At 42.1% G+C, this 23,890-nt stretch overlaps 1 protein-coding gene across 1 annotated transcript in view; it reads right to left on the reverse strand.

The window, feature by feature from the left end:
• ADGRD2 (adhesion G protein-coupled receptor D2) overlaps positions 1-23,890 on the reverse strand; it is a 127,828-nt gene that overhangs the window by 22,008 nt on the left and 81,930 nt on the right. The window contains exons 3-10 of the mRNA XM_078149175.1: positions 18,684-18,911; positions 15,718-16,356; positions 9,619-9,717; positions 8,348-8,433; positions 5,975-6,253; positions 3,652-3,763; positions 1,673-1,792; positions 539-668 (exon numbers count right to left, since the gene is read on the reverse strand). Coding sequence (XP_078005301.1) covers positions 539-668; positions 1,673-1,792; positions 3,652-3,763; positions 5,975-6,253; positions 8,348-8,433; positions 9,619-9,717; positions 15,718-16,356; positions 18,684-18,911 — 1,693 coding nt within the window. The remainder of the gene's footprint in view (positions 1-538; positions 669-1,672; positions 1,793-3,651; positions 3,764-5,974; positions 6,254-8,347; positions 8,434-9,618; positions 9,718-15,717; positions 16,357-18,683; positions 18,912-23,890) is intronic.

Consider the following 23,890-nt stretch of genomic DNA (forward strand, 5'->3'; position numbering starts at 1 on the left):
TTAAATATTCCAAGGCCCCTTCCAGCTCTAACATTTTATGTTCTAAGGTTCCTTCTAGTTTTAACTTTCTATGGTCTGTGTTATAACATTCTAGGCACTAAGATTGCTTTCAGCTCCAACATTCCACGTCTTAAAGGCCTTCCTGTATGTAACTAGACAAGCAAATATTTATTAAGTGCCTACTGCATTAGGCCTTGGAGATGTAAAGACAAAAAATGAAAAAGTCTCTCTCTCAAGACTTACGTTCTGTAGAGAGAGATGTGTGCCCACAGAAGCATATATGAATATATTTAAAATCAATACACAGTCATTTTAATAGGGTAGAGGCACTAGCAGCTGGGGCTTAGTAGAGGCCTCTCGTAGGTGGTGGCATTTGAGCTAAATCTATATTCTGTGATTCTATTTTCCTTCCCCACCATTACATCTTCCCTCCCTTCCATCAATCAGTTCTTTTCTGGGAAAAAAAAGGCAATCCACAATGATCAGGATCCTTTGGTCCCTCAAAACTGCCACCCAGAAGGAGGAGAACCCCACTCACTTTTGTCTTTCATCAGATATGGAGACATCTTGGCTGAGGACCTTGCCACCTTCCTGCCCTTCCCACCCCAAGGAGTGCTGGAGGGCACTGTAGGCAAACCAGGTGTTGATCACAGTGACTTTGGAGAGACCTGGGCAGATGGGAAACTTTCTCTGTTTAGGCACATCCTCTTCAGATGACTGACCCACTCAGTCCCACAGCCTCATTCATTCTTTGCCCCACTTCACTTAGGCCAATCGATATTTTCATTTGTAACTGTCTAGTCTCCCAGCTCTGGCTGGGTGTTTCCAGAGGGCAAGGGGCCGTGTCATCCCTGTCATGTTAGGGGGTTGCCTGAGAGCAGAAGTCATGTTGTTCCTCTCAGACTGGGGGACTCAGAGGCAGGGACTCTGTCACCTCTCTCTAAGCGGTGCTCCTTGAGGACTGGGTCCTGAGCTCTCTGAGCCTCAATCTCATATCCTAAAGAGTCTATCCCCTCTCCTCCCACTAAGGATTACCATCTGTCCCCTTTCAGCAGTGGTATCAAACTCAACTAGAAATGGGGCCACTAGATTGTACATAAGGATCCCTACAGGCTGCAGAGTGTTTTAAAAAAGGAATGTCATTATGGTATATTAATTATATATTAAATATACATTATATAGTATGTTATAATAATTATATATTATGTTATATTAATTATATATTATTAATACTAGTTTAATATTTATATTTACCATATATTTTATTATATAATAAAACAATATAATATATTATATTAATAAATATTAACCTTTATATATTTAATTATGTTAAAATAATTATGTTAAATACATAACATATAGTATGTTATATTAATATTATCTTTGTTCATACTGACATTATCTATATTCTGTTGTATTTTTGTCTTGTTAAACATTTCCCAATTATATTTTGATCTGGTTTGGGCTACACTTGGGGGTGTGGTAGTAGCCTGCTGCCACATGTTTGACACCTCTGCCTGAAAGCATCTGAAGAATGGGAGGAATTTCTTTGAGCTCTCTTCACTCATGAATTTTAGAGGAGAAACTGAAGCCTGAGGTAGAGGAGAGTCTAGAGTCTATCAGACTCTCGTCTCCCAGATAGTGTGTACAAGTTTCATCTCACAGAGCTCACCTCTTCCTTGAAGTCTTCTCACTTCCTCAAAGGGCACTTGGATATACTCTGGCCCACCTGGAATCTCCAATAAGTTGCTACTGGTTGAGTTTCTCAGGTTCAGGCTTCGAGTTTCAATGCCTGGAGAAAGAGAAGGGCCCCAAGGCTGAAGAGCGAGAACTTTGTGTTTTTAGGGTTAGGTGCTCTCCCCTGAATTGGAGATCCGCAACGCACTGGCCCAGGGTCCATCCCTCTACAGACCCTCCCTTCTGCCCATCGTCCTCTCTGGGCTTGGGCTCACAACGAGTGAATTTGGCAGTATAAGTATTACAAGATTCAATATATCAAAGACCCATGACTTCACTGATGTGGGCTGTGAGGCAGATCACAGCTCTCCTCCACGTTCTTGTTGTTCAGCCTTCATTTTCAAAGAGGACCAATGACATCATGGGGTACCATAGTAGATGGGTCTTCATTAATTGCTGGGGTCAGTATTCTGGTAATGAACCTCCTGTCTCTGGTTCGATCCTCAAACAATAGGTATGTAGTCTATCACTGGGCCTGTTCACCAAGTCTTTCCTGGTTGGTAATTTAATTGTTCCACAAGCATTTATTAAGTTCTAATAAGGTGTGTGCTGGGCACTGGGAACATGAAGACAATAATGAAATAATTCCTGCCCTCAAGGAGCTTACATTCTACAAAAAAGAAACAACCTGTGCATTTATAAAATCTATTCATGATAAATACAAGGGACTTTTTTGGGAGGAGGTGCTAGCAGCTGGGGGATCAGGAAAGGACCCATGTAGAAGGTCATACTTGAGTGGAACTTTGAAGGGAACTAGGGATTTCTAAGAAGTGGAGGCAAGAGGGAAAAGTCATCTCGGGCACTGCAAATAGCAAATAGCATGGAGATGGGAAATGAGGTATTATGTGTGAGGGACAATAAGAGGGTTAGTTTAGCTAGATCATAAGATGATGGAAGGGAAGAACTATAAAATAAGCTTAGTAGTAATGATAAGTAGTAGCCAGGTGTGAAGGGCTTTAAATGTCAAGCAGAGGAACCTGTATTTGATCCTGGAGGGAATAGGGAGCCACTGCAGTTTACAGAACAAAGAGGGACATTGTTAGACTTGAGCTTTACAAATATCACTTCAAACAGATGTGGGGAGGATGGATCGGAGAACCAGTCAGATCTTGGACTAAAGAGGTATAGCCTTCTAGAACCCAAGGGAACCTCTACACAGAGAGGACATTGGTAGAGGGTGACGAGATGTTGAGGGGACTAGAGACCATGCCACAAGAGAAAATTGGAGGTGTTTAGTTTGGCAAAGACTTGGGGATGGGGGTGAGTTGAAGGACTATGAGTTTCCTCATCTGGGAATTTCCTAATGAAATCACAGGTCCAAGCCATAGCCCTATCTCTATAAGCTGTCATGCACAGATGGGTTAAACTGTACTGTTTATTTATTTTATTTTATTTTATTTTATTTTTTTACTTTTGCTAGACAATAGGGTTAAGTGACTTGCCAGAGTCACACAGCTAGTAACTGTCAAGTGTCTGAGGTTGGATTCGAACTCAAGTCCTCCTAACTCCAGGGCCGGTGCTCTCTCCATTGCATCACCTAGCTGCCCGAACTGTAATGTTTACTCCCAGAAGGTAGCATTAGGAACAATGAGGAGAAGTTACAGCGAGGTAGATTTCAGCTTGATACAGGGAAGAACTTCTTAGCAATTTGAGGGTATCCAAAAGTAGGATGGGCTGTCTTGAGAGGTAATGCGTTGTCTATCACTGAAGGTCTTCAAATGGAGACTGGATGACCACATGCTAGAATTATTCTAGAAAGGAATCTTTCCCCTTCAGCTCTGAGATTATGTGAGGGCAAACATGACCATTCTCATTGTATAGAGGAGGAAATTAAGTAAAACCCAGGGAGGAAGTACATTTCTCAAGTTCACATGGTTGGAGAGCCTGCATCAGGACACCATTGTGTCCACTTACCAATGGGGCCCTTCTGGATAGAGATGTTGGATCTCTTGGCCGTGAGGAGCAGGCTCAGGCTGGCGGCAATGCAGTTCACACTCTCCACCAGGACCATGGGACTTCTGATGATCTGAGGACAGAGCCCATGGTTGTAGCCTGAGCTGAGAGTCCCCCTTTTTTCCTCTATAGCTGTATCCCTTCCCTCCAATCTCAGACAACCCTTACAAAAGCAGCAAAGACTGCTCCATAATTGATACTGACCACGGCAACTCACTGTATTCTGACACTTTAAGCCAGTTCTCAGTGATCCGTGCTAACAGAAGGGATCCATGGTATGGTTAATGCAACAACAACAACCATAATGGCTAGCATTTATGCAGTGCTTTAAAGTTGGCAATACACTTTACAAATATTATCTTATTTTATCCCTCATAGCAACTCTGGGAGGGAAGTGCTATTATTATTCCTATTTTACAGATGAGGAAGCTGAGTTTTTGTTAAGTATCTTATCCAGGGTTCCACTTGCCCAGTGTCCTAAGATAGATTTGAACTCAGGCTTTGACTCTAGGGTCAGAGTTCTAGCCAGTGTACCATATAGTTTCCAACGAAGCAGTAGATATTGAGATATGGTGCTTTAGGCAGCTTACTGTGACACCCAGCCTTCTGTTGAGTACTTTGAAAGCTATAAAGTAAGACATAATTCCCATATTCAAGTAGTTTATAGTCTAGTTGGAGCTATAGGAAACATATGAGATTTGTTCTAGGGAACAGTTCTAAGTCATACGAGCAAATGTGATTTCATGGTATAGAATACGTATATTTAATAGACTTGGAGAATGTTAAAGCTGAAAGCATACTTAAAATAAAATAATAATAATATTATTATGCTATTTTAATATATTAATATGATATTATATAAAAATACCATGTTATAATATGCAATATAACAATAAATACTCAATAAAATAATAATATATTATTTTTAATAACATAAGAATAACAAATAACAGCATATAATTGTATGATCAGGAGGAGACCCTAGACCCCAGAACATTAGGACAAAGAATAAAGATAGAAGGGATCTCAAAGCCTGGAATGTTAGAACACACATGCGATGTTAGAGCTGAAAGAGGTAAATGTCGACCATGAGGGCTGGAAAGGGCCTGACGAGGAAAAGTGCTAGAGGGTAGAATGTTAGGATTAGAACACACTTTAGAACAGAGAACTTTAGAACACAGAACAAAGAATCCTAGAATCAAAAAAGGTCTTAAAGTCCATCTAGTCCAGGTGTGGGGAACCTGTGGCCTCACCCCGATTTAGTCCAACCTTCACACTTTACTGATAAGGAACCTAAGGCCCAGGGAAGGAGGGAAGGAGTATGTACTTATTCAGCACGTTCTAAGTTGTAGGCATTGTACTGGCATTGTGTGCTGTAAGTTTTTTACAAATATTATCTCATTGGATCCTCACAACAATCCTAAGAGGTCAGTGATATTATTATTTCCATTTTATAGTCAAGGAAACTGAGATCTAGAAAGGTTGACTTGCCCAGGGTCACACAGTTAATGAATGTCTGAGGCTGGATTTGAACTCAAATCTTTCTGACACCAGACCTAGAGCTCTATTCATTGCACCACCTAGCTGCCTCTAGGCAAAAGGGAAGGGACTTACCCATGGTCACAAAGATGACTACATCAAAACTAGGATTTGAATGCTGACCTTCCTAAATAGCATGCTCTTTTTGTAATACTTCATAAGGTCACATGATTAACAAGTTAAATGTACTCATCTTATCCTGCTTGTTAGATTGGGAGTTCCCTGAGGACAATCTATGTAATTTTCACCTTTCTATTCTCATCGTGGGGTACAGTGCCTGGCAAGTAATGGGTTCAATTGCATTAGAGATCCCCTTCCCCATTCCTGTGTTCTAGGATTTCTTCCAGCTGTAAGATTTTATGACTATGATTTGATATGAATAGTATGTTCTGCTGAGACCAAGATATTAGAGTTTATATGTCATATATAATGCCTTACATTTGTATGGTGCTTTACTGTTTACAAAGCACTTTCTTGCATCTCAACTTGAATCCTGAAACGTCTAGTTCTGTGAGACAGACGAGGCATTAATAACAAATCTTCTCTATAATGTACTTTGTGTTTTACAAATAACTTTCCTTAAAACCCTGCAGGTAGGGATTATTATCCTGTTTTAACAAATGTGGAAACTGAGGCTCGATGCTGTTCTACAGTAGCCCAAGACCTTCTTAGAGGTTCCTGTGGCCTATATAAGGGCAATAAGGGCAGCTGGACCCCTCCCCCACAAGCCATGCATGAGGTTTACCTCTTTAATCTCCAGCCACTGGGCTTCAGTTTGTTCCTCCAAGAGCAGGCCAGCCACTGCCAAGAAGTTCTGGCTGAGATGTTCCTGCTGCCCAGAGGGGTCTTGACCTCTGACCTCGACGGCAACGACCCTCTTCAGGAAACTCAGCACAGCAAGCAGGTCAGCTGGCTGCAGAGGGGTTTCCTCTGCTGCAAGGGCCTGTTCCAGGATCCCCAAGAAGCTGGTAGCCTCAAGTACACTCAGGGAGCCAGGGTCTTCTTGAAAGCCATTTCTGGAAAGCTGTGAGAAGTGAAGCCAAATCTCCCTGTGCCCTCTTTCTTCTCTGCAGATCAGGGCATAGGACTATGTTGAAGAGTCAAAGAATAAGGCATTTCCCATTGGCTAAACTGGACGGGAGTGTGGGGAGAAATCTTTTAGCTACTCTGATCAAAACAATGATCCACTGATTTTTTTTTTGTTATTGCTATGTAGAGATGCTAATATAGTTTCAGAAGAATGCCAAATAATAATGGGATGTAAAGATATCCTTATTTCTATTTTTTTGAGGGGAAGCTTCTAATGTTTTCCCAATTGAGGTGTTTTGGTTTTAATTTAAAGTGGCAAGTAGGACAATTCCAGAGGACCCATGATGAAAAATGTTATGCACCTGCAGAGAGAGAACTGATGAACTCTGAATACAGATAGAAACAGACTTTTTTCACTTCCTTTACTTTTCATGTGTGTATGTGTGTGTGTGTGTATGTGTATGTATGTGTGTGTACGTCTGTGTGTGTTTCTTTTTACAATGTTGCTAATAAGAAAATATGTTTTGCATGATTTCACAGATATAATTGATATCATATTGCTTATCTTTTCAAGGACTGAGAGGGAGAGAATTTGGAACTCAAATTTTTAAAAGGTAAACGTTAAAAACTTTAAAAAATATAATCAGGAAATACTTAATGAAATAAAAACATATTTAAATTTTTTTTTAAAGAAAGAAAAGTTTCCTACCCCATCATGCTCAGTGTATGTATGTCTGTACTTGTACTCACTTAGGGTCTGGCAGCCTTCAGTCTAACTTTGGGAGATTTAGCAGAAAGAAACCAGGACTTGGAGGCAGGACACCTGAATTTGAATTGTGGTTCTACCTCTCATTAGTGGTGGGACATTTTTAGTAAATCATTTTAACTCCCTGACCTTCAATTACCTAATCTATAAACCAATCAATCAACAAATATTTATTAAGTGCCTACTATGTATCAGGCACTGTGGATACTAAGTGTAAAGAATCAAACAATCTCTACTCATAAGAAGCAGTTTGTATTCTAATGGATAAGAAAATAAGGACATGTAAAAATATAGCCCTAGTCTGAATTATGACAATTTTCAGTTACTGCGATCCTAATTAGTGGGGTCTCAATTAGTGAGGTTTTGTTAAAGCAGGATATATAAACAAAGACATATAAAAATTTATTCAGCATTTATATAAAGTTAATAAATACAATTAGGCACACACAAACTAGTTAAGTACAAGGTAGTTTGGGAGGGAGGGTGCTAGCAGTTGGAAGGACCAGGAAAGGTTTCATGCAGAAGATGGTTTCTGAGCTGCACAGTAAAGGAAGACAATAGATACAATTCTTGGGCCATCTTCCTCATAGGATTATTGTGAAGAAAATTATTTTTAAGCTGAAAAGCAGGAGTAGGCGGGAACAATTATTATGAATTTCTAAAAAAATACACTTTTATAGCTCTCCAGTTCACATAGGAATTGGAACTATGTGGCCTTGCCAAACGCTATTGTAATAAACACATAAGAGCCCTTTTGTAATTAGCACATTTGCTGCCCAGTGGAGTCAATTCTGGGTTCTCAAATGCTATAGCAACAGAATGAAAAATTTGGCAGGTCCTGCCAAGTTGGAGAGGTTTTTTTGTGCAGGCCCAGCATGTGTCTGTCAATGGAACACAGCGCAGCAACAGAAAGAAAGAAAATGAAGCTTGTGGAGGTTAAACGACTTGCCCAAGGTCCTAGCGCTGAAAAACTGATTGACTGGTGATAATTTTTTTAACTGTTTACCGAGGGAGGGGTTGCTGGTGGAGGCAATGCCATTCCCAGTGAAAACACAGATCTTTTGCTATGAAAATGAAGCACTATTCACGTGCATTGCTGAATTCCTTGGGAAGTTAAATGTCATCCCCTGAAATGCCAATATTGCTAGTTTCCTTGACTGAAATATGCCAATTCTCAATTGCTGAGATTCTGATTAGTGGGGTCTGAATTAGTGAGGTTTTATGATAGCAGAGTCTAACAGGTTCCCCACCCCTGGAGCAGTCTCATGATTCCCAACACTTTAAGTGTTATCCCTGGGGTTCCCCAAGCTTCGCCTGGCTTACCACGGTAGCATTGGCCAGAGTGTTGACCCGGATGATAAACTCCCCATCTGCTGTTTTCTGGACTTCTTTCAGTCTCCAGTATACCTCTGAAAACAAGCAAATGTAGCACATGGCTTCTTGGACATGTTCAAGGAGAGGAACTAGATTGTCTTTTGTTTAAACTGTCCCTAAGCCAGTTCTGAGACCTATTTCCCTCCCTTCCCTTTCCAGAGAGACATAGCTAGACGGTTCATTAGAACACAGGCTATTCAAATTACAGAATGGTAGAGCTTGAAGAGATCTTAGAGCTGACAATTAGAATATAAAATATTACAGCTGGAGGGGACCTTAAAATGTTTGAATGTTAGAACGTAGAACATGACGTTAGATCTGAAAGGGCTCTTTAAAAACAGATGTTAAAACATAGATTGTAGAATGCTAGAGCTGGACAGGATCTTAGAACACGGATTATTTTAACGGAAGACATGTTAGTGTCTTAGAACAATATTAGATCTGGAAGAGACCTTAGAACATCGATTGTTACCACTGGAAGGGCCATTAGAATGTTAGGGCATAGAATGGTAACACACAGCACATTAGAACTGAAAGGGACCATGGAGACAGTCTAATTCAACATGCCAATATGATTATGATAGGAGACAACCAAGCAGTAGAGTAGTGAGAGCACTCAACTGGTTTTGGAGTCAAAGGCCCTGGTTTTGAATGCTGCTTCTGCTCCTTACTGTCTGTGTCATCTTGGGCAATTAAATTAACTTCTCTGGACCTGTTTCCTCATCTATAAATTTAGAGGCTTGAAGGAAATACTCTTTAAAGCCCTTTTAAGCTCTAAATGTCATCAATTTCCTCTATGAGAGTGAGGCCCAGAGAGGTTACGTCTGAAGACATATATGTTCAGTTAGTTACAGAACTGGGTCTAGAGCCCAATTGTGATTCTGGAACCAATGTTCTTTTTAACCACACCACAACATTTGCGAATTTCACCCAAATTTGCAATTTTGCAAAACCAAAGAGTGTTTTGAATAAAAATGCTGTAGACATCTGCTTGGCACCTTGTGTGGAAGAGCCTCTGTGTATAAGACACTGACATGGGCCCAGTTGGGGCCTCCAAGAATTTAGAAGATGGGCTTTAAAGTCTCCAGCCTTATGCCTAGCCCATTCCATCTCATTGTCCCTCTCTCAGTCAGTAGTTCTGACTGTTTGAGACTACAGGCGGGGATTACGGGTTTGATTCTAGCCCCACCAGGAAGCTGATTAGGGCAAGCAAAGCTTACCTGTCCCGTAATGGCAGAAGAAAGGAAGGAGCTGTAGGCACTGCTCAGAACCCAGTGTTCCACTGCCGCCATCCCAAGTTGGGCATTCTTCTATGGGCACTGTGGGCAGAGAAGACCAGGAAGAGAAGTTCAGTCCTCTAGCAAAAAGAGCAATCTAAGTGTTGGGAGGGTGCTCAGAGGCAGCTATCCTAACCCCTTTGTCCAATATATGAATCCCTTCTGGAGTATCGCCAGAAAGTGGTTATCTACTTCTACTTAAACTCTTCCAGTGACAGAGAACTTACTGTTGTTAGACAGCATGAATCCTTACTAGAATCTACCTTGCTTTCTTATCTTCTTATATTTATCCTTTTCTACAAAGAAAACTAAACTTCTAGAAAAAGCCATCTATACCTATTCTTCACTTCTTTTACTTTTATTCTCTTCTAAACTCTCTTCACTATGGCTCCTGACATTTCAGCTGTGCTTTCCAAAATTACCAATGATTTGTAAATTTCCCAATTCTAATGGTCTTGTCTCAGTACTCATCCTTGACCTCTATGCAGCATCAGACATTACCTTCTTCTCCTAGACACTCTCCTTTCTGTGTGCATGTGCGTGTGTGCGTGTGTGTGTGTGTGTGTGTGTGTGTGTGTGTGTGTGTGAAAGAGAGAGAGACAGACAGACAGACAGGTGGAGACAGAGAGGGAGGGACAGAGATGGAGAGAGACAGAGACAAAGACAGGGAGGGAAAGGCTTTCTCGTGGTTTTCCTCCTACTTGTCTGACTACTCTATCTCAGTCTACTTTGCTAGATATTTATATGAGATTTTGAGTTTTAAATTTTTTTCTTTCCCCCCTCTCTCCTGCCCCCTCCCCAAGACGGTGTGCAATATGATATAGGTTCTACTTATACATTCATATTAAACATATTTTCACATTAGTCATGATGTAAAGAAGAGTTAGAACTAATGGGAGGAACCACAAGAAAGAAGAAACAAAACCAAACAACAAAAGAAAAGGAGAACAAGTAGTATGCATCCATCCGCATTCAGACAGCATTTTCCATCGTGAGTCTTTTGGAATTGTCTTAGATCCTTGCATTGCTGAGAAGAGCCAAGTCTATCAAAGTCAGTCATCACACAATGTGGCTGTCACTGTGTACAATGTTCTCTTGGTTCTGCTCATTTCACTCTGCATCAGTTCACATAAGACTTGCCAGGTTTTTCTGAAGTCCGTCTGCTCATCATTTCTTATAGCACAATAGCATTCCATTACATTCATGTACCACAACTTATTCAGCCATTCCCTAGTTGATTGACATCCCCTCAATTTGGATATTTCAAACTGGATGTCTTAGAGCATCTAAAACTACACATGTCTAAAACAGAATTCATTACTTTTCTCCTCAAGCCTTCCCCTCTTTCCAACTTTTCTATTACTTTCAAGGGCATTACCAGTCACTCAGGCCCACAGCTTTGGTGTCATCCTCAACTCTTCATTCTGGCTCACCCCATAGATCCAATCAGTTGCCAAATCTTGCTCATTCCACCTCCATAACATCTCTTGCATATGTCTTCTTCTCTCCATTCATATAGTTACCAATCTAGTGCAGGCTTGATTACCTCTTATCTGGACTGACCTCTACTAGGATTCCCTGGATCTGTCCATCTTCCACTCAGCTGCAGAAGTGATCTCCCTAGAGCATAGGTCTAGCCATATTATTCGACAAACCATAACTGGCTTCAACAAACCCCAGTGGCTCCCTATTACCTCCTGGATCTATCTTACACTCTACCATTTGGCATTAAAGCTCTTTACAGCCGATCCCCTTCCTGTTGGAGTGTTCTTACCCATTACTCCCCTGCACGTACTCTCCAGTCTATCCATACTGACCTACTTTGCTGTTCCTCACATATGACACTTTACACCGTTGCACTGGAGGTTCCAGGTGCCCCAAATGTTTTCTCTCCTCACTCTCACCTCTCTTGGCTTCCTTCAACTCACTTAAATATGAGAAGACATCTCTCCCTCCTTTCTTTTTGCAAAAGTGGGAGACCCTGGGTCTGGGATACATGTAATAATGTCAGACTTTCTTTTGATATGTTAGTTAATTTTGCTGAAATTTTTTCCCTTTTTTTCCTCCTTTTGCAAATTCTTTATTAGAAGGTATGGCTTTCTAGGAGAGGCAAAGAGAGAGGGGAGGGATACAGTGAAAAATATAGATGAGGTACAAACAAAAGATACCAATAACATATTTTTAAAAGACTCAATTGAAATGCAACCTTCTACAGGAAGCTTTTCCCAGTCCCCTCAGCTGCTAGTGCCTTATTCTCTGTTACCTGCCATTTACCATCTATGCAGATTATATATACTTATTTAGGAACCAATTATCTCCTCCATTAGAATGTAAGCTCTTTGGATCTGGAGAATATTTGGGACATGGGGCTTTCTATTTTTCTTTGTATCCCCAGTGTTTAGCCTAGACCCTGCACATGAAAGGTGCATTACAAATGCTTTGTGATTGATTGATTAGGACATTCTTCCTTATATTGAGTCAAAAATCTACCTCCCTGAAACCTTCCCCTATGACAAAGCCTTTATTAAATCCTCAGCTCTTTTTAAACATCAAAAAACTCACACTGGAGAGAAACCCTTTACCAGTAATGGATGTGGGAATGAGTTCTGCTACAGAGAAGAAACTAGTCTTTCACTAAACATCAGTGTTATATTGGAGAGAAACCCAATGAATGGACCAAATGATGGAAAACGTTCAGTTGAAGTTTAAACTTTGCTAAACATAAGAGAACTGATAAAAAGAAATCTTAGGAATTCAGTGAATTTAGCAAAGCCTTGGTTTGTTCCTTCAATTCTATTCAATATAAGAAAACTCATACTGGAGAGAAACCAAACAAATGTATTGAGTGTGCGAAAGCCCTCTGGTCTAGTTCCTCTCCAGACATCAGTGATTTCATACTAGGTAGAAGGAACCAGAAGCTAATAAAGGTAGAGAAACTTAGGATCATCCCCAGGAGAATGTAGGCTCCTAGAGAGCAGGGATGGTTTCATTTTTATTTTTATATTCTTAACACTCTCCGGAGTGTGGAGTACATGGCAAATAACTAATATCAGTCAGTCAATAAACATTTATTAAGTGTCTACTACATGCCAGGCACTGTCTCAAAAAGAGACAAAAGACAGTTGATGGTGGAATATCTGGGAGGCCAGTACCACTGGATTGAAGAGTACATGGTAAGAGAGAAAAGCGTAAGTAGGAAAGGGGGGGAAGGGCTAGTTTATGAAGGGCTTTGAATGCCCAATGGAGGATTTTGAATTGGATCCTGGAGGCAACAGGGAGTCACTGGAGATGATTGGGTGGGGACCTGTGTTTTAGGAAAATGGATCAAAGTGGGGAGAGACTGTAAGCAGACTCACCAGTAGGTTATTGCAATAACTCAGATATGAGGCAATGAAGGCCTGCACTAGATTAGTGGCAATGTCAGAGGAGAGATGGCAGTGTATGCAAAGGTAAAATCAATAGGCCTTGGCAACAGCTTGGATATGGAAGGTGAGAGAGAGTGAGGAAACCAGGACAACTCCTACGTTGTGTGCTCAAGGGGCTAGGATGATGGTGTTATCCTCTATGGTAATATTATTGAACGCTTGTTAAATTGAAAAGTCTGAGGCCAAGTAGAATTAGTCTACTCCCTCTTCCAAAAAAAGAAAGGTCTTCTACCTTGTCAGGGCTGGAGAACATGGTCTTTCCTTCTTTAGACTTCAGTTAGGATTTGGCTTGTTCATCTCCTATGTATCTATTGGTTCATTTTGCATTACAGTGTAACTACCTATTTTGTGCTCTTTTATCTTCAGATTATTATCTACCCCAGGGCCCAAGTGATGGCACTTTGGGAAGTAGAACTCCCCCCAACTTTCCCCTTTCACTGTTTTCTGGGGGAGGGCAAGAGAACAAACATTTATTAAATACCTATTATGTGCCTGGTACTGTGGTAAGCACTTTACAAATATTATCTCATTTGATCCTCACAAAAACCCTGGAAATTATTATCCCCACTTTTCAGCTGAGGAAACTGAGGCAGACAGCAGTGAAGTGACTTTCCCACGGTCACACAGTTAGTTAAGTCTGATGCTGGATTTGAACTCTAGCCTTCCTGACTCCAGGGCCTAGTGACCTAGCCACTGAACCACCGAACTGCATTTTAGGGGACTGCAGAGGCAAAAAGCCGCACTGAAGGAGAGGAAATGCTGCCTCAGAGAATGTGCACTCAGGAACAGTTGCAAAGTACCCACCTTCCTCCACCTCTGAGAGACTTCCTTCCAGGAAATCTGGGAGAGATAAAACAGGTGCACTGGGGCTCCCTGCCTGTCATTCTGGAAATTGGGAATGGTAGCTGTGGCATTTACACTGACATTACAGGTGCCATTTTTTCAGAGTATCAGAGACTGGCAGCTCTCATGGATAATGGAAAAATGGTGAGACACACCTTTCTCACTGAACCTTTCTTGCCTTCCCGCTTAAATTCTAAGGTCCATATAGGGTTAGGGTCCAGTGTGAATATGAGCACATGTATACACACACACACACACACACACACACACACACACACACACACCCACCGTTCTTTTACCACCTTCCCACACCTTGAAAGAAGTTAGGAAGAGATATGGGGGAAACCAGAAGATGGTTGAATGGAGGGCTCCAGTTTCGAAAAAAAAAAAGCCTAACTTTTTCCCCCATTTTTTCCCTTTGTACAACAAACCAAATGACCATGGAATGCTGTTTGCTTGAGTCTTATAATAGTGGCAACCTGATATTGAGAAAAAAATGTTCCAGACACGGAATGACAGTACAGTAAGCCAGAGATTTTCATTATTTTTAGTGCTTTTTGTGCCACATACTATTTCATATCCTAGACCAATTTTGAATGTGGTCAATGTGTTCCCCCCTCCCCCAAGACTCACCCCTTTGGAATGTTGGGGGAGGGAGGGCAAATTTGCACATGTGTCAGAGAGACTTTGGTTGGATCACTGAGCTGATGACGCTTGAGTATTGCACCACTTGGAAATCAACTTGTGTATTACATTCCTCAAGTTAATTAATAAAGTGATCCTCTGCCTTTCTGTATACTAAGGAAGGTAACACAAATGGTGCCCCAATCATCACTTAGGGTACCAGTTGATAGTATACATAGACTACCAGCATATCACAATAATTGTGTATATATGTCATACCAGATTGTAAATTCTTTGGGGACAAGGGTCTTACCTTATTTATCTTTGTATTTCCTCTAGCATCCAGTATAGGGGTCCATGTAAGGAATAATAACAATAATAATAATAGTGATAGAGATGATGATGATGGTGTTAATGATGATGATAGCTGGGTACAGTAGAATGAATACTGGATTTTAAGTCAAAGGAATTGGGTTCTCATTCTCAATGCATCACTCACTAGCTGTAAATCTTGGGCAACTTAAACTCTTTGTTTCTTAGTTTTCTCATCTGTAAAATGGGGGTAATTATACTTGCACTTCCTTCATAGGGTGTTATGAACCAAGCATTTTGTAAACCTTAAATACCATGTGAACTCCAACCCTGGGCTTCTCCTTCCATATTTCCATTACATCACATTCCTCTCAACAATTCCATGAAAAAGGTAGTGTAGGTATTATTCTTATTCTTATTCTATTTGATAGATGAGGAAACAAGGGCTCAGTTGAGGTAAAGTCTAAGATCACACAGCCATTAACTAGTAGGATTAGGACTTGATTCCAAGTTCTTTGATTCCAAGCCCACAAGGGACTCATAAAATGACATGCTAACTAAATGTTTGGTGACTTACCTAAATTCAATTGATTCAGCATAGCAGAGTGAGAACACTGGGTTGAGTCAGGAGAGCAGTGTTCAAATTCTCACTCTGTCACTTATTAGGCTTATGACCTTGGATAAATTACTTCTTCAGTTGGAGACCCAGTTTCCTTGGTAAAATAGAGTTTAATAAGGTGATCTTTAAGTTCCATTATTGCTCAAAATCCTACCATCCTTATTATATGCTTAGGGAAATGAATCGAATGGAAAACCAGGACCAGCCAGAGGGGCTTACCAGGGCACATGAATGGCAGTACAACTTCTTGGAGTGTGGGCTCGATCTCCAGGCCCCAGCGATTCCAGCCAAAAAGAAGCCCATCTTTAGGGATCTCACACATTCGGGCCATATCCAGCTGCTCCAGGCTCATCATGCGGGCCCAGACATACAGATTCGTGATGTTGCCTCTGAAGGCGTCTTCTTTCTTGAAGCCACCACCCAATGAGTCCTGGTCCTGCCCAATGACAAACATACCTCCAGGAGCCAATGATTGGGCTGTGGACAGGCTCTGGGACCCTGCCTGAAGCTTGCCATCGGCCACAAAGGCCCACTGACCACTCTGCTCCTCCCAGGCGGCACAAACATGGTGCCACCTCCCATCCGCAGAGAAGACAGGCAGATAAGGGGAATGGTGCCCGTGGACAACAAGGGCCAAGTGAACCAGTCCATCGTGGGCAGCAAAACCACGTAGCTGAAGTTCATTGGTGAAGGCTGGAGCAGCATATGAAAAGATGGTGCCCACCTTGTCCGTGGCTAGGTCCCACTGTATGTGGGTACAGACTGTGATGGCAGCTAGCACAGGAAAGTCCACCAGCAGCCTGGCATATTTTGTGGCTGTCTGCACCTCAAACACCAGGCCAGGCAGCATATGTGTACCTAAGGGGAGGGCAACAAGAGGAGATCCCAGTGACTTCCGGGGATAAGGAATGAGATCGAGCATGGTGGGTTCTGTGAGAAGGGTTCCCTATGGAAAACACCGAAATAGGACCTTAGAGGTCATCCAGTCCAAGTCCCTCCTTTTATAAGTGAGGGAACTGAGGCCAGAGAAGACTCTAAGATTTAAAACTGAAAGTAGCCTCAGAATATAGAACGATGTCACAACTGGAGAGACCATTTCATCCAACCCCTTCATATTACAGATGAGGAAACTGAGGCCTGGGGAGGGGAAAGAATTTGCCCAAAGGCCTACAAGTAGTAAGTGGTAGTGCTGAGATAGCAACCCAGGTTTCCTGATTACATTTGTACATTTACATTAAGTAAATGATCTTTCCACTGGAACTTGAACCCAGGTTGTTGCATTGCTTCTCTTGTGCAAATTTTCAAGACTACAGTGTGAAGGCTGATGCAGCTCAGTAGTGCAGTGTATAGAGCTCTGGGCCTGGAGTCAGAAAGACCTGAGTTCAGATGTGGCCTTAGATCCACTAGCTGTGTGACCCTAGGCATGTCACTTAACCTCTCTGTCCGCCTCAATTTCCTGAACAGTAAAATGAGGATAAATTCCCAGGGTGGTTGTGAAGATCAAATGAGATAACATTTGTAAAGTGCTTGGCACACAGTAGGCACTTAATAAATGCTTGTTGTTCTCCCTCTCCATAAAAATGTTTCAGTATGTGCTTAATTGGCACCATTTGGTGGATGTTCTACTATTTCCTGTGTGACCTTGAGCAATTCATTTAGTTTCACTGCACCTCGGTCTCCATATCTGTAAAGTCAAGACTTTAGAATGTAGAATGTTAGATCATCAATTTCAACCCTCTAATTTTTCAGATAAGGAAACTGAGGCTCAAACTGGTGACTTTTCAGAAGCTTGTCAGGTCTGGGATTTAAAGCCCGGTCTCTGGACTCCAAATCCAGTTCTCCTTCCAGCATGCCATGCTGATACATTAATCCCTCCATCACCTCCACTAGGAAAGCCAGCCTGCAGGGCCACTGCTGTGAGGTCTCTCAGTCAGTTTCCTCTAGGATGGGTCTGTCCCTCAGTTTATGAATAAAGGGTTAGCAGCAGGGGCTGGTCTCTGGTAGAGAAAGCACTATGTGAGGGACAGATAGGTGGCGCAGTGGATAGAGCACTGGCCCTGGAGTCAGGAGGACCTAAGTTCAAATCTGGCCTCAGATACTTATCACTTACTAGCTGTGTGACCCTGGGCAAGTCACTTAACCCCAGTTGCCTCACCGAAAAAAGAAAAAAAGAGAAAGCATTATGTGGCAGAAAACCCCTCCACTGCATTTGAAAATGCAGTACCTGGGTTCTAAATCTAGTTCTGCTCTATATTATATGGCTTGGGCACCACACCTCTTTGGGCCCCAATTTACTGATCTATAAAGTGAGAGTGTTGGATGAGATGAGATGGTCTCAGAGGTCCCTTGTAGCTCCAAATGCTGTGCACTTGTTGGAGCAGCTGTGGCAAAACAGGCACATTAATTCAGTGATGATGCAGATGTGAATTGGTCCAGTCGTTCTGGAAAGCATTTTAGCATGGTGCCCCAAAGTCACTAAACTTTGACCTAGCAATAGCACTCCTATGCCTGTATTCCAAAGTGATTAAAGAAAGGTTAAAGGAGTCATATGGACAAAGATGTCTGTAGCAGCTCTTTTTGTAGTGGCAAAAAGCTGGAAATTAAAAGCTGCCCATCAATTGGAGAATGGCTGAACAAATTATGGTATATAAATATAGTGGAATACGACTGTGTCATAAAAAATGACAAAAGGAACAGTTTCAGAGAAACCTGGGAAGACTTACATGAACTGATACAGACTGAAGTGAGCAGAACTAGAACAATTTATAACAGTGACAATATTGTAAAGAGAAAAAAAAACAACCTTAAGAATTCCGATCAATGTAACAACCAATTACGATTTCAGAGGACCAATATTACCCACCCCTTGAAAGAAAGGTGGTGGACTCAAGATGTAGAATGAGACATACATTTTTGGCATGGTCAACATAGGAATTAGTTTTGCTTGACATGCATATTTTTATGAAGGTTTTGTTTTTCTTTTGAGAGGTGGGGTGGGGAGAAGAGAGGGAGGAAGAAAAATGCTTGTTAATTGAAAGAACATTAAAAATTTAAAAAATCCTATGTACCTTGGTGTTCTACCAGATAGGACTGGGTCCCCGTCCTTAATTTTGCCAGGGGCCCAGACCCAAAGGTATCTGTGACTCCCATCCCCTCCTACAACCCTCCAAATGGATAGCACTCACGCCTTTGCTGGGCTCTCTGTAGCAAGGCTGTCCTCTGGCCTACCCAGATGGGACCCTGTACTTGTCCCTGAAGTAGTTCAGTCACAGCTTCATCTTGGGGTTCCAAAGCCAGCTGGGCAAAACGCTGGTCACAGAAGTTGTGGGCACTCCACCAGTCTAGTCGCCGGCCTCCTTCGACCTCATAAACCCCATTGGATGTCTCCACTGCTATAGGAGAAGCCTCTGGAGCTGGCAGGGAAAGACTCAGTGAGAAAGGGCGTAGGCTGTGGCTGGATTAGATGATCTCTAAAGACCCTTCCAGCCCCTTGCCTAGGATTCTCAGATTAGAGTTGGAAAGGATGGTGGTAGTTATCCATCCTAAATGTCTCATTTTACCAACCACAAAATGGAGGCTCAGAGAAGCAATGTAGTTAGTGGAAAGACACCTGTATACAGAATAAGAAAATCTGAGTTCAAATTCTGACTCTATTCCTTGGTAAATCACCTTTACTTCTGTGTGTTTGAGGGTCCTTATCTGTAAAGAGGCTGGATTAGAAGGTCCTCCCCTTCCTCCCTACTCTCCCCTCCTCCCCCCAGCTTTAAATTCTATAATCTTATGACATTGGACAGAAAATATTCCTTCAACTTGGAAAGTTCAGGGCCATGGTATGGTCATTTACACTTGACTTGTGGCAGGCTTTGAGATTTCTAAGATGGGGCACAGGCCTCAAGTAGATACACTGACTGGTTGCAAAAGGGTTGATTGTCTTTCTTTGTATCCCTAGTAATTATTAGCACAGTGGCCAGCACACAGTCGGTGCTTAATAAATGCTTATCGACTGTCTGACTGACTGACAAAAGGAAGTCGTGCTGAGTCACTGAAAGTGAGGCCAAGGACAAGATCTTTTCTTAGGATCATTGAGAGTTTAGAGCTGGAAGGGTCTTAGAGACTATCTTGCCCACATGCTCATTTGATAGATAAGGAAACTGAGGCCTCAAAGCCTGAGGTCACATGGGTGGGATTTGAACCCAGATCTCTGGACTCCTCTCCAGGTGTATTGGTGCATGGATTACAGAATCACAGAACAATGGAGCTGGAAGGGACCTAAGAGACCATAGAATCACAGGATCTCTGAATTGAGATTGAGGGATCTCAGAGGCTGGCTAATCCACCTTCTATCTGAATAGGAATCCCCTCTATACTGCATCCCAGAAGCAGCTAAGTGGATAGAGCAGTGGATAGAGCACTGGGCCTGGAGTTAGAAAGTCCCGAATTCAAATCCACTCTTAGGACACTCACTAGATGTTTGACCCTAGATGAGTCACTTAACCTTTGTCTACCTTAGTTTCTTCATCTGTAAAATGAGGATAATAATAACAACATTTACTTCCATAGGATTATTTTGAGGATAAAATGAGATGTTTCTAAAACACTTATCAAACCTTAAAGTGCTATAAAAATACTAGCTATTTTTATTATACCCCCAAATAAAATGGTTTTTGACTGAGTGGATGACTGGATGTTTCTATTCAGGCTAAAATTCTATTCATTCTACAGGCGGTAGAGTGAAAAGAGCACTAGACTAGAAATGAGAAGCCCTGAGTTCAAGTCTCAGTGGAAAGAGCCAGAAAGTGCTATTGAGCCAGAAGACCTGGGCTGGAATTTCCATTTGACTATTTACTACCTGTACTGGGGTCAGCAGCACCCACCTGTGGGTTTGAGGGTCTTCAACGAAGCTGAGGAGTTTGAGGGGTTCCAGAGGAGACTCCCGATCTCCCAAACAGACAGACACAAACACAAATCCAAAGAGACAGGCTGATATTAAGATACTGGCTTCTGGACCGAGGTATACTTCCCCCCCCCCCACAGCCTAATGGGAAAGCAAAGGAGTATACTCAGCATATACTCAGAAGATGCCCAGTGCCCCTTCCCTCCCCTCAATTACCACCACCAAAATCACTGATTTTTATTTCAAAGGGAATGATAGCGCTAGAAGGAACTCTGTGGTCCAACCCTTCCCATTGTACAGATGAAGCCCAAGGTGGTAAATAGATTTGCCCAAGGTCACGGGAGCAGTCAGGGTGACTCCCACAGGCCATAAAGAGACAACCAAACCTACCAGGAGGAAAAGGAACCACGAAAGTCTTCCTGGCATGCTGAGAATAATGACCGTTATATCAGGGACAGAGCAGATGGACCTAAAGCTGAGGAGATTTGGGGATCACAGAGAGGTTGGCAAGGAACCCTGTAACAGGAAGATACAAAAAATTATTCAGAGAAACGTGTAAGTCTTCTAACCACCTTAAATAGCCTATAATAACATTTCCCATTTTGATACAGCTTTGAAGATCACAAAATTCTTTTTGCCCAGCACCCCAGTGAGGCAGAAAGTGTAAAGTATTGTTACCTACATTTTACAGATCCAGTTACATCCAACAAACATTTGTGTCCCCAGTGCCTGGTACATAGTTGGCACTTAATTAATGTTCATTGATTGATTGATTAAGCACCTATTATGGACAAGGCACTATGCTAAGTGGTGAAGATACACATGTGCCTGCTTTTGGGGGGCTACATTCTATAGGGGACACAATATATTCTTCCCTGGACATTTCTGGATGCATTGTCTCACTCAGCCCTCATCTTCACCTTCTCCCAACCAGAAAATTGTACTCCACTCCTAAAATCTCTGTGAGTTTTACAGGCCAGCTTTGCCCTTATCTTGCTTAATCTCAGGCCTCCAGTGGACTCCTCCACGTCTCCATCTGGGCCATCACATCCATACCCTCCCCACTAGAAAACTGGTCTCCTGCTACCTCTCCCCCATTTCTAGCTCCCCTGTATGTACTGTTCTCCCACTAGAACAGAATCTCCTTGAGGACAGGACCTGTCTAGAATCCTTTCATTTATATTTTTAGTGTTTAGTATAGTGCCTGGCACATAATAAAGACTTAGTAAGTGTTTTTTAGTCTATCTTTATATATAAATAAATGCAAGATGAATTGAAGGGGGAGGACGGATAATTGGGACAGGTGAAATTGGAGACTTTCCATAGGAGGTGGCATCTGAGTTAAACGTTGAAAGAGTTAAGGATTCTCAGAGGAGGAAGTGAAGGCAGAGTACCAGTTATGCAGCAAGCCAATGTGATGGCATGGAAACAGGAGATGGAATGTCAAGTCTGGGAAAGAACTAATAGGCCAGTCTAGCTATAAGGTAAAGCTCATGAAGGGGAATAATATTAATTAAGTTGGGGAATTTGGGTTGGTGCCAGATCATGGAAGTCTTTAAATACAAGGCTCAAGAGTTCATATTTTATTGTAGAGGCAGCAGGGAGCCATGGAAGATTCTTTTTTCTTTTTAGGCAATTGGGGTTAAGTGACTTGCCCAGGGTCACACAGCTAGTAAGTGTCAAGTGTTTGGTTTGAGGCCGATTTGAACTCAGGTCCTCCTGACTTCAGGACTGGTGCTCTATCCACTGTACCACCCAACCGCCCCTCCATGAAAGATTCTTGAGCAGGGGAATGAGATGGTCAGACCTATGATTTGGATGAGTATTTTCATATCTTTGAAGAAGATGGATTGAATAGGAGAGAGATCAGAAGCATGGAGGCCAATTAGGATACTATGAAAACAGTCCAGGTAAGAGAGAATTAGGGTCTGGGTTAGGATATTTTGAGGCAATATGAAGAAAGAAATATAGTGGCTAAGAGAGATATTGCAGATAGAATGCACAAGACTTGGCAACTAGCTGGATCAGGAGGGTAAAGGAGAGGGAAGAGTCAAAGATGACTCTCAAATTACAACATCGAATGTCTGAGAGGATGAGTTATTGCAATAGCCTTCTACTTGATCTTTTAAACCCATCATCCAAAGATCTGCCAAAAATCTGACTGGGTCACTTCCCTGCTCAAGAATTCTCAGTAGCTTCCTATTGTCTCTAAGGAAAAATACAGATTTCTCAGCTTGGCATTTAAAGTCCATTTTTGGCATTTTGGCTCCAGCCTACCTTTCTAGAATTATTTCACATAACTCCCTTTTATACACTCTGTATTCCAGCCAAAGTACTATTATTTCTGTTCCCCAAATTCTTCATTCCATTTCCCACTGCCATTCTTTTACATAGGCTGTCCCCTAACGGCCGTAATGCATCCTCTCATCTCTGTCTCAGACTTTTGATTTTCTTCAAGGCTTAACTCAGGTGCCCGATCCCCCTAGTTGTGTGGGCTCTCTTTCCCCTGGGCTTATCTTGTATTTACATATCTATGTACGTGTTGAAGCCTCCCAGAAGAATGTAAGCTGCCTGAGGTCATGGACTGTTTTTGTTTTAGCTTTATATCCCTAACATCTAGCATAGTGCCTTACATATATAGTAGCTAGCGAGCATCAATGGGAATTCTACCTAGCCTTGTTGACCTTAGACTCTCCAGAAGAAATGATCAGCTTAGCCATGCCCCCGCTTCTATATAGTTGCACCTCAAAAATCAGTCTGGATAGATCAGGCTTTCCCTGTACTTCTGGCTTCTTAGGTTTCCAATAAAATGTCACTAAAGGCCAAATTTGCTCAATCCCCTAGTGATTTTTCAATACGCAATTGACCTGCATTCCAAAGGGAGTACAACTAAGAGCCAAGGTAAGGGGAGAAGGGCACACGGGGTCAGTGCCTGGGAGATGGGGTAACCTTGGAGACATCTCAGCTCCTGTTTTGTCAGACAAAAGTTCACATTCCTCCCTCCTTTTCCTAATTCCGCCCCACCCCTGCCATCCCCTAACTCCAGCCAATAGGAAGCAGAGTCAAATAATTACGGAAGGGAAGTAGAAGGGGTAAACAGGGAAAACGACACCAAAAAAAATCAGAACTCTGCCAGCCTCCTGAAGGGTCTAGTGATTTACTGCTGGGTTGTGTCAATATCAAGGCCGGCATCTTCAGTTTATTGCCATCAGGCAAATAAGGCTAAGGAATGTGTCCACCCCCACTTTAGCTCCATTACACCCCTCTCTTCCCTCCTACACCCCTTTCCCTGTTCTTTTAACCCTCAAAGTGAGCCCACTCTGAGAATTGACTATGTTAAGGGTCCAGACATTTGGTTCCAAACATGAAGTGTGTAGGGGAAAGCAGACTGATTAGAGCCCACCCCAGAAGGCTCACAGATCAGTCCCTTAGGGCTAAAAGTGACCTTCATAAAAGAATGACTTGTTAGAACTGGATGGGATCAAAACATCATAATCT

This window comes from Phascolarctos cinereus, unplaced genomic scaffold (genome assembly GCF_003287225.1).
Source record: "Phascolarctos cinereus isolate Bilbo 61053 unplaced genomic scaffold, phaCin_HiC Scaffold_2;HRSCAF=192, whole genome shotgun sequence".
In the NCBI taxonomy this organism is placed as follows: Eukaryota; Metazoa; Chordata; class Mammalia; order Diprotodontia; family Phascolarctidae; genus Phascolarctos; species Phascolarctos cinereus.